The sequence below is a fragment of the Bubalus kerabau genome, chromosome 22, assembly GCF_029407905.1.
Source record: "Bubalus kerabau isolate K-KA32 ecotype Philippines breed swamp buffalo chromosome 22, PCC_UOA_SB_1v2, whole genome shotgun sequence".
In the NCBI taxonomy this organism is placed as follows: Eukaryota; Metazoa; Chordata; class Mammalia; order Artiodactyla; family Bovidae; genus Bubalus; species Bubalus kerabau.
In genome coordinates this window covers 26,541,010-26,558,829 of record NC_073645.1, presented here as the reverse complement: position 1 = coordinate 26,558,829, position 17,820 = coordinate 26,541,010, and the positions used below count along the sequence as shown (strand labels likewise).

Sequence of the window (17,820 nt, the reverse complement as noted above, 5' to 3'; positions counted from 1 at the left end):
AACGGGGAAGAAGACAGCATCTCCCCAACCGCCCTGCAGCCCTTAAGCACAAAACAGAAGAGGACCTATGTCCTGGGTCTATACGGGTTAGGGAAGCCTAGGGTTGAGTTCCCATAATTCAAGTGTGTCAATTTACACAACCTGATAAATAAAAAATCTAGATTCACCCAAATACAACAATAAAAGGATTCATACCTACACCTCCATTAGTATTGCGGCTGTCTTCGTTTGCATTTACACAAGATAAGCATGCCAAAAACTTGCAGTGAATCAGCTCATTTAGCCTATGTATTTGGAAATTCTGTACCCAGAAGAGGAAGCAATGGGCAAAGGGTTCCCCTACCGACCAAGACAGGTGAGAGAAATGCACTCACCTGCCCGATGATACTTGCTGGCTCTCAGGACCAGGCCGGGCACAGGGCCCTCACTGAACAGCACAGAACCATCTTCCAACACCTCCTGCACCTCCAGGTCAAGGGCCATCCCCGGGATCATCTCAGCCAAAGTCTGGATCAACACAGAGTCTGACAAGAAATCCAAAGGGAACAGGGATTAACAAGATGAAACAACACTCACCATTCTTTTCCCTTTGGAAATATGCTGCCATACGGAGGACATTTCCAACACTCTGCATTGGAAACACTGTGAAGGTAAAACCACTCTTGGTAAAAATGTCTGATGTCCATGAACACTCCCATCACAGGCAGAGACCTATGCCCCCCTGCGAATCCCTCCTGGCCATAATCCATGGAAATAGCCAATCAATGTCAGGAACACATGCTTTGTCTTGGCTTTGGAATTTTCATCCTTTCTGTTTGGAAGCTACCCTTTCAAGCTTCTTATTCCCAAATCCCATCAGGGTTCCAACAATTCTACACAACTTTCAACACTTAAGAGGATCAGACTAATAACCCCTACGAAGTCCTCCAGCAAGTCCCTGGCTCCATTTTATCACTCACCACACGTGATGAATAAAGGAACAGAAAGTGACGGGGTGAATGGATTCACACAAATGCAAACCTGAGGCCACAGAACTCAGGGGAATCTGGATTCTGGACTGGGAGGGAGCACAGCAACTCCTGGGCTAACAGCGATAATCTTTCATTGGAATCTGGGTGGCAGTTAAACAGGGGCGTTCACTTTACTGAGCAGTACCCTAACAGATTTGTGCACTCTTCAGAGGTCCTACTCCCATTTTTAAAAGTTTAGCCTTGTTTTTTTAAATATCGGGGGAGCCAAACAACTCATTGGAACAGACAGGCCTAATGGAGGCTGCACACGCTCCACCCTGGCCCTCACTGTCTACCCTATTGCCCCCACCTCGGTTGCTCATGAGGCTGCGGACGCCCTGCCGCTCCTCCAGGCACTGGCTCAGGAGGAGGAGGCTGGTTGTGGCCAGGTCCCCCAGGGTGCAGTCCGACAGCCGCAGCGACAGCAGCATCCGCTGCTTCTCCTCGTCCACGTTGGTCACCTTTGCAACCACCGTCTGCCCCTCGACAAAGTGGTCACTTGTGGAGGTCACAAACTTGTCACTCAAGATCTAAAGGGAAGAACCAAGCACAAAATGAAGAAAGGAAAGGAAGCCTCTATTAGAACCACCCCCTTGAAGCACCCAGAAAGAAGCGTGTGAGGCAGTAGGTGTACCCCAGCAAAGTTCTCCAATTCTGAGTACAGCTGTATTCCCCTTCCATAAGTACACAGCAGGCGCCCTGGCTGCTAACCCAGCCTTCTAAGGCCACCAGCTAGGAAGGCCCCGAGCAACTCTCTGCCCCTCACTATGCGTGCTTCTGGGGCCCTCCCCTCTGCTCCCAACTTTAAAATCGTTTTGGCAGGAGAGGCAAATGAGACCTGCCCAGGCAAGACATGAGGGAAACACACGGAGGGAAGGGAGAGAGATTTATGAACTGTCTGTGGCAGCAATGAGCGATGAGCCCTTTGCTCTCCACCATCTTACACAGGCTTTGATAAGACTCCCTCGCCCTCCTGATCTCAGTGTATGCAGTAGCCTAAGTGATCCTGTGGGATCTCTAGGATCCTCTCCAGTTGCAAAAGATGGCCATCCAATGACCTTCCCAATGCCATGGCATGAAGTGCAAAGTTACCCCTTCCTCTAGGACACAGCCCTGAGCCAGGACACAGAAAGGGCAAGAGGAATGCAGATGGAATCTCAGCTCCACTCCTCCTCACCCAGCACCTTTATGGGATGCCCCTGAGAGTGTTTCAAGAGAATATAGAGTATCCTGCTCTTCCCCACCAGCCCTCCGGGTCTGTTACCCAACAGGGTCTCCCCTCAAAGGCCCTTGTGCAGGAATCTGAACTTACAGCTTTGGGGGCCAGTCCACTAAGACCTGAGGGGAACTGGACGAACACACCGTAGTCCTTGATGTTCTTCACAAAACCAATGAGCAGCGTTCCGGGATGGATTTCTGAGAAGCTCTTGGGATTCTGGCCACCCTCTACTGCGGAGACCAAGGCTGGCTTCCTGCAAAGGAGCTAGTGGACTTCATCAAGGAATGTTCCAAAAAGGGCTGATGTGCTGTCCACCTCTCCCGTCTCCTTTCTCCACTCTCTCTACCACAGTGATTCTCTGAGTGTGCAGATGAACAGCCACCACATCACCTGGAACCTGAGGCAAACCCTTACACACCACCGAAGACCTGCTGAATCAGACGGGGTGGGGGCGGGCGGGACAGCAGGCTCTGCTGGATCAAAACCCTCCAGGTGACTCTGACACACACTGCAGTCTGGGAATCACTATTTCATTCCTTTTTTTTATCAACTTATCTCTGGATTACCAGAGCGGACCGAAAGGGAATGGCTCATCCCCGGTGGCTTGGCAGCTGGATCAGCCACGACACCACCCTCTTGCCTCCATCTTTTACCAACCAACCCTATTTCACCTCCTCTGTCCATCTTCATTCTGAGGAGATTTCATTTTACATTCTGTGAGAAAGAAAGCAGGGTCTTCCTTCTAAGCTGCCACACTAAGACCAATATTCTGAGACCCGTATCTCAGCAGGGCACAGAGGGAGGGAAGAAAAGACACAGCAGGTCCTTACCAACTGTTCCAACTCGGGGACAAGCACTAAGCACCCTGAGAAGGCTGGATGTGCCACTGAGGGTGTCCCGGCATGCAACGTGGCCCCCTCCCCAACACCCTGGACTCCCACTCTGCATTGACCACTAGTATCTGCAAGCAACACCTCGGTCTTGCTCTAATTACCACCAGGAAAACAGAGGCAAAGTGCAGGCTTGCCCCCTGGTGTGGTTGGATGGATGGGTGTACCTGTGAAGGCAGAACCCACTTCTTTCGCATGATTTTCCAACTAAGAGCAGAACCTGACCCGGAGGTCCCCTGTGCACCTCCCCAGAGGCGCAACACTCCCCCACCTCCACTTCCGTGGCCCCCACAGCCGGTAAAGGATACAACCCGCTCCTCACTCGCGCTCAGACACAGGACCCGGTGCAGGGTGTCACCTGTCTGGAGCCAGTGATACAACAGTGGGCCGTTGGTGACGTGGTCCGACAGATGAGCCGTGGGGAGGAAGCCGGGGATGTTGTGGGGCAGGACAGCCACCTTCAGCCCGTCTTTGGTCTTCTCTAAAACCTTCACATCCACCAACTACCCAGGGAGGAGAAAGACAAAAATACAGTACTTGTCTTGACAAGAGAGCAGCCTGTATGGGGCAGGTGGAGATCAGAGGCATCAAATTCCAGCACCAGGGATGACTGAGAAGTCGAGATCAGAGAAGCAGCTTTCTCCCATTCCTACCCCATACTCCCAAAGACCCGGCAGGCACACACACCACACACACAGCAGGACCCATCTGCTGCTCACGTCGCTCCTCTCCCAAGTCCCTCCAATGGGTCCCAAGGGAAAGACAGCCTTGCACGCTGGCCCTAGAGCCCGCAGAGGAGAAGGGCAGCAGCACACTGAGGACAAGCCACACGGCAGCAGCATTCTCCTTTCCTGACAGCTTCCCTGTGCTCCGACACATGCCCAGCACTGTAGGTAGCTCCTTTGAGCTTCCCCTCCAGGGGTTCCAGGACCCCAGTGTCAGTGGCACCCTGTTCTCTGCTTCTGTAACTAAACCAATTTGTCTGGAGAAGTCAGGTACCTGCCCAGCACTAACGGCTTTCTTTTTCTTCTGACTCTGTCCTTCACACTCTTGCTTCGGATCACTCAACAGCCTGAAGGACAAGAGCATCCTCTCCTTGGACGGCTCACAGTTCAGCACCACGACCTTCACCACCTGGTGAGAAACGACACCTGCTCGGCCCTGGAAAGAGGTACCCCCGCCCCAGTGCCACACAGGCCTTGGGAGAGCCCCCAAGACTCTGGATCAGACCAGAAGGCAGTGAAAACAAACGTACTGAGAGTTACACAGAATCCCCCTGAATCAGCCTTCTGGGTGAAAAACAGACATAGATGAATTTGGGGGTATAACTCCAAGTTTAAAAAACTTTTTGAGTCTGCTGTAGACTCACTAGATTTAGGACAGTGCCCCCTTGTGGTGACAGTGGCCTCAGACCAACTGCTGATGTGAGGGACTCGTGTAGTGTGGTGAAGACTAACACCTCCAGGTTGAGGGCCTAGGGTCCATTAGCTTTACCAGCTTCCAGTGAGCCCTCTGTTCCATTCCATCTCCACTTAGCTGGCTCAGGCCCATTACCCACATGCTCTCTTCCAGATCCCTTAAAAGGCAGCTCTCCTACTCCTTCAAATCTGTGTTCCCAGGGTCATCGAGGAGAGGAGCCTGTCCAGGGGAAGGGTTACCTGGCCCGTGTAAAAGACACTCTCTGGGTCAGGGACGTACTCGGCACTGAGCTCGTGCCTGGGCACCAGTCCCTGAACGTCATTGTAGAACTTCACGATGCAGCCGTAGTCCTTGACCCGGAGGATAAAGCCGTGTGTCTGCAGACCAGGCTTGGCATCATCATAGCAGGTAATGGCAGGAAGTTTGGACTCAATCAGGGTTTTCTTCAGGGTCATCATGAGCTTCTTGGCTTTAGGGTCACAAAGCAAAACCTAGGGACAGGATACTGGCTGTCACCAAGTCATCCATTACTGAGGGAGCCACTACAAGAGGGAGTGTCTGCCACCCCTTGAGCCCGAGGGCCATGTGCTGTTCTGTGCTTAGTCGCTCAGTCATGTCTGACTCTTTGCGACCTTATGGACTGTAGCCCACCAGGCTCCTCCGTCCATGGGGATTCTCCAGGCAAGAATACAGGAATGGATTGCCATGCCCTTCTCCAGGGGATCTTCTCAACCCAAGGATGAAACCCAGGTCTCCTGCATTGCAGGAAGATTCTTATTCTTTACCATTTGAGCCACCAGGGAAGCCCAAGAATACTGCCATCTCTAGGGGAACTTCCTGACTCAGGAATTGAACTGGGGTCTCCTGTTTTGCAGGCAGATTGTTTACCAGCCAAGCTATCCAGGAAGCCCTGGCCGGGCCATGGTCAGTCCCTAAAAACCCGCTATCTCTTTCTCTCTGAGAAAAATCTCAACTGTAGATCCTCCCTGCTTCTTGCTGGATGATAACCCAGGGAGCATGCATCTCTATTTCAAATGTATCTCCTCCTGTAAGGGACCCCTGGGCCTAGAGCAACACTCATCATGCCATCACACCTCAAAGGAGGCCTGTGTCGGTTACTCCTACTTGGCCTCCACTCCCTTTCTCTCCTGGACCACTGCATCTTGTCTAACAGAATGAATGACTGAATCTGTTCACCCCCTCAGTCCTCAGTATTGCTGCGTGTTCACCCCCTCAATACAGCTGTGTACTAGCTATAAACTATGATTGAGAGACCCAACCACCTCTCATTCCTCAGACGGTCATCTCCTTGAGGGCAGAGAAATTCCTTTAACTTCCTGACCCCACTACTGTAAAATTTTGTACCAATGGCTAACCAATATCTTTGTCGACCCAATAACGAAATTACATGAAAATAAGAAAACCTAACACTTGAGTTTGCACACACCAGGCCCTGAGCACTGTGTATTATCATATTTACTCTTTACAACTCTGTGCAGCTTCTCTCAGGACCCACGTCTATGTTGTAAAACACTCAAGTTTGGACAGCTTTGTTTGGGCTATTTCTGTACCTGACACACCCCCTGATCTTCCTAAACCTTCCAAATCCTACTGATCCTTTCCAGTTCAAGCCCCACCTCTGCCAGAGATCTAGAGAGAAGACATTACTATCATATAGAGCTCAACTTGAAAAGTGGTTCTGCCATGTATTAGCTGTATGACTCTGGGCAAGACACTTGGCATTCCTAGCCTTTCATCTCGCCACCTGCAAAGAGGAGGAAAACAGCACTTGCTTCTTATGGCCATTTTAAGGATGAAATGAAATGTTATGATGTACCGAGCTCAGCAACTGGCACAGAATACATGTTACATGGTAGCTGCTATTGATCATCACTGATTCTCAATGATGCTTGCTGCCCAAGCCTACCCTCATCTCCCTGTTCTGAGATGTGACCTCAGCATACAGCCTGCACCAAGCCACGTGGCCTGCACTCTTCAGGAATGGATATTTTAACTCTCAATTATACCATACAATTATCAAAGGCAGGGACCCATTTTTCTTTTCCCAGTGCCAGGCACAACACTGCAGACATTATGTGGTCACTTTGTGGAAAAAGGCAGAAACTTCACCTGAGAAGCACTGCTCTCTTCCTATCTGGCCAACCCCACCAGCAACCCTTCAGGAGGCTCACCCGGCACTTGACCTCATCCCCAACGTGGTATTTCTTCTCCGGATTCTTTATAAGGATGTCGGCCAGGTGCATGGTAGGTACCAGGCCCCTGATCTGCTTGCCCATCTTCACCACCATTCCGTGTGGCTTTATGGTGAGCACTTTGCCCTAAGAATCCAAGGAAAAGATGCCATGATGCCTCAAGAATGTCTTTCCTACACTTCTTAACAACAAAGCATCTCACACCTCTCCTGTTATTCCAGATCTCATAGGGGCCAAGCACATGCCCCACACTGGGCTGGATGCAGTAGAGTTTATTTATGAAACTTTCACACCTTTTTGGGTGAGCATCTTTCTGTCTGTCTTACCAGTTCCATCTCCAATGGAGAGGACTATGTCTGCTAAGGAATGAACTCTACATATAAAGTGGAGCTGCTCCACTGGGGCTAAGTGGCTAGACAAGAAAGGCAACTGGAACTGACTCCTTACTAATATCCCAGGTGGCTAAATTACCAAAGAACTAACTTTTGACCTGGTCTAACAAACACCATCAATTCCCAAGACTGATGATCTACTGCCTCTGTGTAGTGGCATGGTGCTAGCAAGACTTTACCGTGAAATTATTTTCAAGTCACCCAAGAGAAGGAAAAGAAATCCCAGTTAGCAGGCAGAGGGAAGGAGCATGCCTTTAAATGTGTTCATCTAAGGACTAATGAGCTGCCAGTTAACCTGTGAACTAAAGACTGTCTGAAGGTGGGAGAGCGTCTAATTATATGCTTGAGGTCTTACCTTAACCAAAGCCCCAGGTTTGATGTCATGATACCAAAGGAACTGAGCTTCAATAATAGACCTAGAACAAAAGGCAAATACAAGATTAAATACATTAGGGCAGAGGCTGCCTAAAACTCAGGGCTACCAAAATCACACTGGCAGGAAAAGAAACCCTCACCAAGGACAGGAAACGCCATGAGCATGCACCACAGACGCACACCTCTACACCCCACAAGTGAGCGACAGACTTACGTCCGCAGAGAGAGCAAGGCCAGTTCATCCATTTGGCTGTAGTCGATGATTCTACACTTGTGAGTGTTCCCTGGCTTGAAGGCCTCAGGTTTGAAAGTTTTCTTAGAATTGGAGAGATGGTTGCGCTACAGAGTACCAAGTGATTAAGGACAAGTCAGAGGCAACAGATCTGAGACAACCAGACATTAAATCAGATGTGCAAATGACTCAGAACATTTATCACCTACCATAAAAACAGCACTCTAATTACCTGTTAAAATAATCGCTCTAACTAAAAAACTGTTTTTTACTACCACAGAATCTCAATAAAGTTAGAGAAGAGTCTAGACCATGGGTCAATAAATCACAGCTCACAATGAAATGCCTATTTTTGTGAGTAAAAGTTTCCCTGGAACATAGCCATGCCCTTTCATTCACATACTGTTCTTGTTGCTTTCAGGCTACAACAAATATGAGTAGTTAGGACAGAGTCCATGTGGTACATGAGTTTAAAATATTTACTATCTGGCCCTTTAAAACACCTTCGCCAAGCCCTGGTGTAGATCCTAACTCATATTTGTTCCTATCATCAATCTGGTATCAATTAAGGCAAGCCAATTTCAAGGTACTCTAATATAACAAACAGACCTTGTTCAAGACCTTATTAACTGTTTATTAATAAAACAACAAAAACAACAAAAACAACAAAAAAATTAACTGAAATTCAAAAATAGGAAACTAATACTCAGGGATGAAGGAAGCAAAAAGAACCCATGTCCCCGAAGTCCTTCTGGTGATGAGAACCTGATGAAACAAAGAGACTCCTTACCCGAGCATAGGCCAGAGCACCATCCTTCAGCTTAAAGGTGGCCCCGGCACTGCCAAAAAAGCCCTGGACGGGCACGTCATCCAGCACAGCTCCTAGCTGCTGGCACAAGAGCCGGGTGAGTGGGCGCCCGGGCTGCAGGAAGACAGGGCGCAGGCTCAGCCGCACAGCCCTGGTCCGAGGATGCACACAGAGGACACAGGCCCGTACCTAGACAAGGGACACAGTGAGGATAAGGCACACTGGAGACAAGACACCCGGAGCCGACTTCCAGGGGTTCAGACGCTCCCTGTGCTGACCAAGTTATAGGTGGAAGTACTAAAATCAGCTTGTACAATCAAACAGCATGTGGAAAATTCACACAGAACACCCCAGAGGAACTACGTCTGACTGAATCAACGCTTATGCAAGGGCAGGAACATGGGTATCATGGGTACCAGGGTCCCCTCAACACCATGAGCCTAATAATGCATACGCAACAGGAGCCATGCACTGGCGTCACTGTATCCAGAAGCTCATCTGAAACAGGAGAAACAGCCTGCTCTGATCACAAGGTCCTAGTATGTAAAATGTCTCAACTCTGTACACAAGCATGACTTAAGGAGAAAAAAAGTCACTAGAAAGAGATTCACCAAAAAATCAGTAATATTATCACCAGGTGCTAGGGAAATCTACTTTAAAAAATAAAACAACAGAAACAAAAAACCAACAAGGTCTCTATAGCTTCCATTAGCATGAGTTACTGGTAAAAAATAAATAAATCATTTTGGAATTTTTAATAAAAAACGGGTAGAATATATTGGAATTTTCTTCCCAAATATCCACAATCATTGAATATTTAGATCAGGGAAGAAAATCTCTTAGACTTAACCACTAACACTTGACTGCATAACCAGATAGCATTTTAACCAGGTGTACCATAGCACTTTCATATTCATATGCATTTCATATAGCACTTTCATATTTTGAATACAAATGTATATATTAAACATACATTTTGTTCTCCTATGTTAACACTTTCTTAGAAGACTTTAAATTATAAAGGAAAAAGTTTCACAACCAAGAAAGAAAAAGAATCAGAGTCTATGAAACAAAAATTACAAGGTGCTTTCTTCTTCACAGGCTCCTATTCTAATCTCAATCCCCAGAAATAATCACTGACCATTTCCTACAGTCCTTCTAAGACACCTTTCATCTCCTCGCCACCCCTAACACGCTCACACACGAGTCCCAGGACCTGCCGTAGCAGCCGTGACGCTGGCTGCTACACAAGTGAAACCAAGAAAAGGTAAGTGCAACATTTCTTACTTGCTGATTTGAGAAATATGTTCCGGCTCTCTTAGGATCCAGGTGCATGAAGTCAACCAGGCCACTGAAGAACGAGAGGAATTTAAGCGTAAGGCCAAGTGGAGTCACCTAGAAATAAACAGAAAATTGTGAAAAAACATCTCTCGGAAAGAATCAGGGATGAGAGAGACTGTTCATACTAAACATTCAAGGCCATATAACTCCCCCCCTCCCCCCACAACCCTCATCATCTTTCTTCCCATAAAATCATGAGGCAGCACAAGCCCCGGCACTGGCTCTTCCTATACTCAGTAAGCTCACCCACCACCACTACATCCCCCAGCCTGAGAGGATTCTCCCCTCTCAGGATTTCCCAAAGGGACGGAAGGCACTTTACACAAAGATCCTTGAGGAACCGCCAGCCTGACAACTTGGACTAGTTGTTGCTAACTTGGTGATGTGCTCAGGTTAACATGGGAAACCCACATGCGTGCGAGAGGGAGATACTGACCACGAGCAACTCGCCCACCAGAGGCTCACAAACGAAGTAGGGTGACAAGGCCCTCAAAAGAGAGCACTGAGGCAGGGAAACTAAGTCAGACCCCCAGGTCCTATAGGGTTCACCCTTCTCCCATCTCCATAGAAAGTGGGAGAGTTATTCTCTTGGAAACTGTATCAGATTCAAAACACAGGTATAGTGCACAAACCATGAAAATGTGAACTAAGAAAAATCCTGAATATCGTATAGATACAGATATGAAGACATCCAGCCCCTTTCTGCCATCCAGCTCTTAGGCAGCCAGGCTTATATCCTTAGATCCTTTCTAGAGAAATCTAACATGCCAGAGAAGATTTCTAACAGTGACACCTGGAGGTTTCTTAAAGAGGGTCCACTACCTCCTGCCCCTGACAGGGAAGTTGGCCAGTCAACAAGTCCACCCAGGCTCACAGACTTCCCAGCAGTTTTCTAGTGCCTCTCTCATAAGATGGCAGTCAAAACAAAAACTCAACAGAGGATGGGAGGATTCAGTTGAGAGACTCTTCCTAAAGTAGGATGCAAATGCATGCATGTACCAAAACAGAGAGTAAAAAGTAAGAAAATTAGAACTGATCCATTAAGTCCAACATCATACTAATAGTTCCAGAAAAAGAAAACACTTTAAAATATCTGATAAGGGGTGTGTATCTAGAATATACAAGGAATTGTTTTTACCATATCAATAAAAAACAATGAATAAAGGACTTCTGATTCAATATTTCTCCAAAAAATGTATAAATGGCCAATTCGCAACATGAAAAGATGCTCAACATCACTAATCATTACAAAAATGCATATCAAAATAACAAAATACCACTTCACACCCACCCCTTCTAGGAGAGCCATAATAAAAAGAAGAATAAGTGTTAATGAGAATATGAAGAGAAACTAGAACACTTAAATTGCTGGTGAGGATGTAGAACATTGCAGCCACTTTGGCTGTTCCTCAAAAAGTTAAATACAGAGTTACCATATGACCCAGCAAGTCCATTCCTAGAAATGAAAACATGTGTTCCCACAAACACCTGTACACATATTTCACAGCAGCATTATTCCTAAGAGCCAAAAGTGGAAACAACTCAAATGTCCACCAACTTCATATGATGGAGTATTATTCTGTCATAAAAATAAAAACCCTCAATGAGCTTTGCTGGTAGACAGCATTCATGTGCGTGCATGTGTGCTAAGTCGCTTTGGTCGTGTCCGACTCTTTGCGGCCCCATGGACTGTAGCCCACCAAACTCCTCTGTCCATGGGACTTCCCAGGCAAGCATACTGGAGTGGGTTGCCATGCCCCCACCCCTCTCCAAGAGATCTTCCTGACCCAGGGACCAAACCCACATCTTTTCAATCTCCTGCACTGGCAGGCAGGTTCTTTACCACTAGCATCGCCTGAGAAGCCCTCACAACATTCACATGTGTTGTCATAACCTGTTGCTAGAGGAATTAAATACACCCCTGTGACTCCACTAGAAGAGGATTCTCAGAGGCTTATGGCTGGTTTCTTTCAGACTTCACTCCATGGGCCTTCTCTTTGCTGATTTTGCTTTGCCTCCTTTCACTATAGTGGATCACAGCCGTGAGGACCACTACATGGTGAGTCCATGAGTCTCCCTGGGGAATCATCAAACCTGGCAGCGGTCTTGAGAATTTCAAGACACATTAAGTCAAGATTAACCTCCAAAGTGCTTTTAGGGGACTTTCCTGGTGGCTCAGATGGTGAAGAATCCACCTGCAATGCAGGAGACCTGGGCTCAATCTCTGGGTCAGGAAGGTCCCCGGGAAAAGAGAATCGCTACCCACTCCAGTATTCTTGCCTGGAGAATTCCATGGACAGAGGAGCCTGGTGGGCTACAGTCCATGAGGTTGCAAAGAGTCGGACACAACTGAGCAACTTAGCATGAACGCTTGTGCTTTTTTGAGGATGTTTCTGGAGAATGTGACACATTAAAACAAGTGAGTAAACCAAAAAAGAGAAATATATGGAATCAAAGAAGGTTCTATCTAATACAGAACAGTGGGGAAGGATCCAGAACGATAAAGACCGGAAGCCTCTGGACATCAGCTATGGAGCAGCTTTACAAACCAACCAGACTGGAGCCAGATGACAGTAGAAGGACTCCAGATGGGAAGAAAAATAACAAAGATTATTTTAAAGGGTTTGAAAATATAGAAAATAATGAGGGAAAAATAACTACAGGATGTTATGAAGAAACAATGATAGGAAGAGAATTCAGCAAATGAGAGAAACAAAACTGATCATCAACTCCAGGGTTGGGGGAGGAAATGGTTCAAGAAACAAATTATATTACCTAGTTCAGCAAGTAAACAATATTTATGTGGTCATAATAATTTAAATACTGAATAACGATTTAATCAAAAGTTGGGAAAAGGGAGGAATAAGAGAGCTGAAATTTCATCTACCTTGATAAAGGGTTAAAACTCAGTGCCTCAAAGTGATAAACCATGAGACTTAGCAGAAGAGTATTACTTAGAAATACAGAGGTAAACTTCACAAGATAAGCTAAAAGAATTAAAGATGGAGGTTCAATGGGGTGAGAGTTCTTCATTATAAGCCTTTTAATATTAATACCATTTAGTCTTTAGATCAGCACTGTCCACACCACATATGTAACTGAAGTCACATATGTAATTTTCAGTTTCCTAGCAGTCACACTGTAAAAACTACAAAGAAAGAGGTGAGATTTGTTTTAATAGTTTATTTAACCCAATACAAAATATTATATTGGGCAAAATATTATCATTTCAACATGTGATACTGGCTATATTTCAAGTACTAATGGCCACATGGGACCAGGGGCTACCCCACTGGACAGCACAATTTTAGACTGTGTGCACATTCTACTTTAATACAAATCACTTTTATTTTAGAAAACAGTAGTAACAATGAATGCTTACCTTCTGTACCTGCGCTTTGACCACCAGTCCTGGTAGCAAACTATTGAGGGTCCAACTCTGCTCCTCAGTAGCAATGGCAGCAGAAACTTCTGAGTGACCAATAGACAGAGTGACAACTCCCCCACTGCCCTTCACCTCCTCGATGAGGCAGTTCAGGTACTGACCCACCTTCAGTTCAGCACCTGCAAGTCCAGCCCCCAAAAGGAAAAAACGTCTATTAGGAGAAGAATTTTAACTTGGGCTCAAGTGACACCTTAGAGATCCATGGCCTACTTGTCCAGTTACCATGCAGTACTCCCCTATTCCCAATTTTCAAGAAACCATCTACAAAAATGGGAGTGAAATGACTCTAACTGATCTAGAATCAACTACCACACAAAAAAATACAAAAACCTCAACAAGGCAAGAGAGTGCTGGTTTAGAGGCTCTGTTTCAGTGGAATCTTCTAGGTGGGAAAAAGTGAAACTGGCCCATCAGATTTTAGTGAGCCTGGCACTCCACTCTTACTGAGATGGCGGCATTTAAATATAATCCCCACACATACCACCTCACAACCGTGTACTTGTCCTTCTTCCCCTCACCTTTGTTTTTCTGCCGAATGTACTCCTGGGCTTTCTGCAGTGGCAGAAAAGCTCTGGCCCCACTAACACCAATGTCCACTAGGTAGCCATGGTCTTCCAGGCTGGACACAGTGCCCGTGAGCAGCTGGAGGAAGAGAAAGCATTTTCAAAAGTTCGAAAGTCAAAGGTCATAGGACACATAACCACATTCACTACCAAACACGCCAAACATGACTGTTCCCACCATTGGTCTCAACAAATCATCCCAGAATCCCAAGCATCCTCCCACTTTTAAATATAAACCTCAATTGCTACAACACAGGGAATACAGCCAATATTTGATTATAACTCTAAACGGAGTATAACCTTCAAAAGTTGTGAATCACTAATATACAACTATAACTTGTATAATACTATATATCAACTATACTGAAAAAAAATTTTTAAAAAAAGGAAAATAACCTCAATCTCATCAAAGGATAGAAGAGGGAAAGACATCAATTAACTTTAATTCTCCTGGGGTTTGAAGATCTTATGGTTTCCAGACAGTGATGAGCTGACTAATGGAATGACAAAGAGGGGTCTTTTTCCGGAGGATTTTCAAAAAGATAGGCAAGCCTTTCATGTCATACACATGAAAGGGGTGCGGTGCTGGCACTCCCAGTGCCAAGACAACTGAGAATCCAGAGCCACCCTTCTAGCTGTCATCATGTCTTTTCTAAGCACCTCCAACACCCCCCTCACTTCACCAAAAAGTCTTGCCAACCTCCTTTATATTTCACTGCAAGCACCGTGGCTTTCAAATCTGGCTCTAATAATCACTAGCTATTTGGTCTTTGGTCACTTAAGTCAGGTAAACCTTTTTCAGTCTATTTTCTGAAACGTACAAGAGTGATACCTACTGGCCTCACAAGGTAGCTATGAAAATGTCTTCAGAGAAAGTGTCTAAAACAGCAACTGTCTAACAGCCGCCTCTCAGTACTTGTCAATTTCCTACAACTTACTTACGGTCTGTTCCCCATTCTACTCAACGTTCAGGGCTTGGCCCAAACTTCACTGCTTCTAACCAAATGTTCCAAGACCATATTGATCTTCCTCTTAAGTGAGTACAGTTTATATAAGTGTGTTTTACACCTACTCAACTTGGAGGTGCTGAGCAGAGATTCACATCTCCTGAACTGCCACTGGACTGGGAGATTCAATAGTGGAGTATCCATTAATATGGCTGACAGACTAATTGCTCTGTCTACCCTGTTTCTTGCTCTCAGACAGCAGCCCCCAAGCTTTCCCCACAAATTTCAGTGGCTTTTGAAAATGACTTCATCTGTGAAGAAGTCTCGGTAAAGAAGGCACTTAAAGAACTTTCTCACCCTTGCTAAGGTTCCTTGGAGGCATCTTTTTTTTTCCCTACCAGCAAATGTGGGGCTAGCTTTCCCTTTCTCCCATCCAGAATGATGTGATTAGGTTCAAGTCTTCGACTTCCATTAAGTACACAAAGCACCCTGGAGATCTTCCCCCAGGAAAATACATACCCCCATGTGTAACAGTTAAGCTGAAAGTGAAGGGTAGTCTAGACACCTCCAGAAGGCAGGACACGGAGAAGGCATGTTGCCTGCTCCTCCTCCCTCGCCCCAGATACGTACCATGCCAGGTTTCAGGGTCTCAGCACTCAGCACTCTGTTGACATGTTTGGGGTTCAGAGATAGCATGACATTCTTTTTGCCCCCCTTTGTGGTATCCAGACTGCTCACCACACATCTCACCAGCATTCCAGGTGAGAAGAGCTCAGGCAAGCCAACCAGGTCCTGCATAATACAAGTGAGAAAAATCTGATACGTACCTTTCCCCTAAACTGAGAATTCACTGCCCGACCCTGATTCTGTGGTTTCTCATCCTGATTCCCAGAGCCCAAAAGGTGGATGACGAGAGTAACTGCTCACCCACAAAGGCATTGGTTTGTGGCCATGTCAGTCTTGGATTACAGGTAAGGTCTCCAAACATCTCCACACAACAAGCAGATGTAAAATGACTTGTCAAAATAATCTTCTACAATTACTGGACTTCCTCATTTACTTCCTCATCTTCCACTTACTCCTCAGCTTTCTGCAATCTGCATTCCACGCCCTCACTCCATACTTGATCTCCCAACAAAATCTCCAATGACCTCCACGTGGCTAGATCCGACAGCCCACTTTGCAGTCCTTCTCTCACATGGCCTTAACGAGGCATTTTTACTCTGGTGCTGCTTCCTTCCTGAAACATTTCCTCCTTCTGGCTTCTGACCTTTCCTTCATTGGTTTTTTCCCTCTACCTCTCTGGTCCCACCTTCTTCTAACAGCAACTCTCCTTTTATTCAGCAACTAAAATATAGTGCTGACTCCTGGTTCAGTCTTTCAGTCTCTTCTCCCTCTGTGTGCTCCCTATAAGCAACTTCTTCCTCCTCCACAGCTTCAACCACCACCTACCTACACAGAGAAATCTCCCTGAGCTCCAGAATCACCTATTTACTGGTCGTCTCAATTGTACCTCAAACTCAACACAACCAAAAATCAAATCATGATCATCTCTCCCAATCCCGGTACCCTTTCAGGGCTTCTTATCTCAAGATGGCCTGGCCAACGGTTAACCATGCTCAACAGAAACCTAGGACTCATTTCTGACATGTCTCTTGGCCTTGCCACCCATATAGAATCCATCACTAGGCACTGACTTTACCTCCTCAGCCCTCAGTAAATCCATCAGTCTCAAAGCCTGGACTATAACAGCAGCCTCTGAACTAGTCCCTAAGCAACTACTCATGCTGCTTTGATTCATTCTGTCTTCTGTCTACATATCACCCACCTCAATAAGAGCATTTCAAGGGCTTCCAATTGATTCCAGAAAAACCAATCCTTAACATGGTCTGGTCTCCACCCAGCCTTCTAGCCCTATCTCACACTACTCTCCCTGCTCTCTGTTCTAGTCACACCAGCCATCTTCTGCTACAAACCGGGCTCCTTCTGCCTGAACTCCCTTCCTTCCTTCTCCAGCCTACCCTCATCCTTCACATTCAGCTCAGGTATCCCTTCCTCAGGCAAGTCTTCTAGGTTCCCTGGCCTAAGTGAAAGTCCCCTTATTTAAAAAATTAAAGAAACTTAAAAATAAATTCTCTAGATAAACTCTCTTGGTATCTTGTACCTTTCCTTCTTAGCACTTAGCAAAGCTGTCATCTTACATCTTACTCCAGTTACAGATTTCATCCAGGTTTCCCTTACCTGCAGGGGTTCTTCTTGCGCCACCTGCTCATTCAGCTTTTCAGTGTAAGCATCACAGATTTCAGTCACTTGCACACACCCTTGGAGGCCGTTGGGGAGACTAATCACCAGTTCCAGTTCATTTACCTCTTTCACACAACCCAAAATCCGCATCCCCTCACACAAGGACTAGAAGAGAAAGAGTGAATTATGTACAACAGGGAAGAGAACAATGAATAGGGAGGTAGGGAGGTGGGGAGGTGGGGTGGGGGTGGGGGAATCTGGCTTCTAGTCCTAACTCTAACATTAAAAAAAGCTACAAGAGAGACATACGTGTATATATTATATACTCGTCATATTTCTGACTGAGCACCATGAAAGGCTGAAATGATACCACTGTGTTTACAGCATGAGGGTGTTGGAGGGCACTCTCACCTTTTCCTTTATTCCAAGCAACCCAAACTCAAATGCCTGGGAGGTAACACAATGCAGAACACAGGCCAGGGGAGACTATGGCAGTCCGGCATGTGTGTGCCAGGTCTAAAGGGCACAAACACTATTCAGCAATGTGTGGCTACAAATACGAGGGAGTGCATACTTGTATTATCAGCACTCTCAAGGTTCTCTAAGAAGCCAGAAATCACATTCTTCATGTAAAATATTTAAGTTTTCTAATGTTGGCACGAACTTTTTTTTAAGTAGCACACAGGACGAACAAAATACTTCTGCAGGCTGGAAGTATCCTT

The 17,820-nt window shown here is 46.2% G+C and overlaps 1 protein-coding gene across 3 annotated transcripts in view; it reads right to left on the bottom strand.

Annotated features, from left to right (window-relative positions):
* PDCD11 (programmed cell death 11) overlaps positions 1 to 17,820 on the bottom strand; it is a 41,663-nt gene that overhangs the window by 20,191 nt on the left and 3,652 nt on the right. For all 3 annotated transcript variants that reach the window (XM_055560734.1, XM_055560736.1, XM_055560735.1), the window contains exons 4-18: positions 17,096 to 17,263; positions 15,485 to 15,646; positions 13,863 to 13,986; positions 13,282 to 13,463; positions 9,846 to 9,953; positions 8,541 to 8,747; positions 7,733 to 7,857; positions 7,499 to 7,559; positions 6,731 to 6,877; positions 4,778 to 5,029; positions 4,119 to 4,253; positions 3,428 to 3,622; positions 2,323 to 2,493; positions 1,321 to 1,540; positions 375 to 524 (exon numbers count right to left, since the gene is read on the bottom strand). In XM_055560734.1, coding sequence (XP_055416709.1) covers positions 375 to 524; positions 1,321 to 1,540; positions 2,323 to 2,493; positions 3,428 to 3,622; positions 4,119 to 4,253; positions 4,778 to 5,029; positions 6,731 to 6,877; positions 7,499 to 7,559; positions 7,733 to 7,857; positions 8,541 to 8,747; positions 9,846 to 9,953; positions 13,282 to 13,463; positions 13,863 to 13,986; positions 15,485 to 15,646; positions 17,096 to 17,263 — 2,407 coding nt within the window. The remainder of the gene's footprint in view (positions 1 to 374; positions 525 to 1,320; positions 1,541 to 2,322; positions 2,494 to 3,427; positions 3,623 to 4,118; positions 4,254 to 4,777; positions 5,030 to 6,730; positions 6,878 to 7,498; positions 7,560 to 7,732; positions 7,858 to 8,540; positions 8,748 to 9,845; positions 9,954 to 13,281; positions 13,464 to 13,862; positions 13,987 to 15,484; positions 15,647 to 17,095; positions 17,264 to 17,820) is intronic.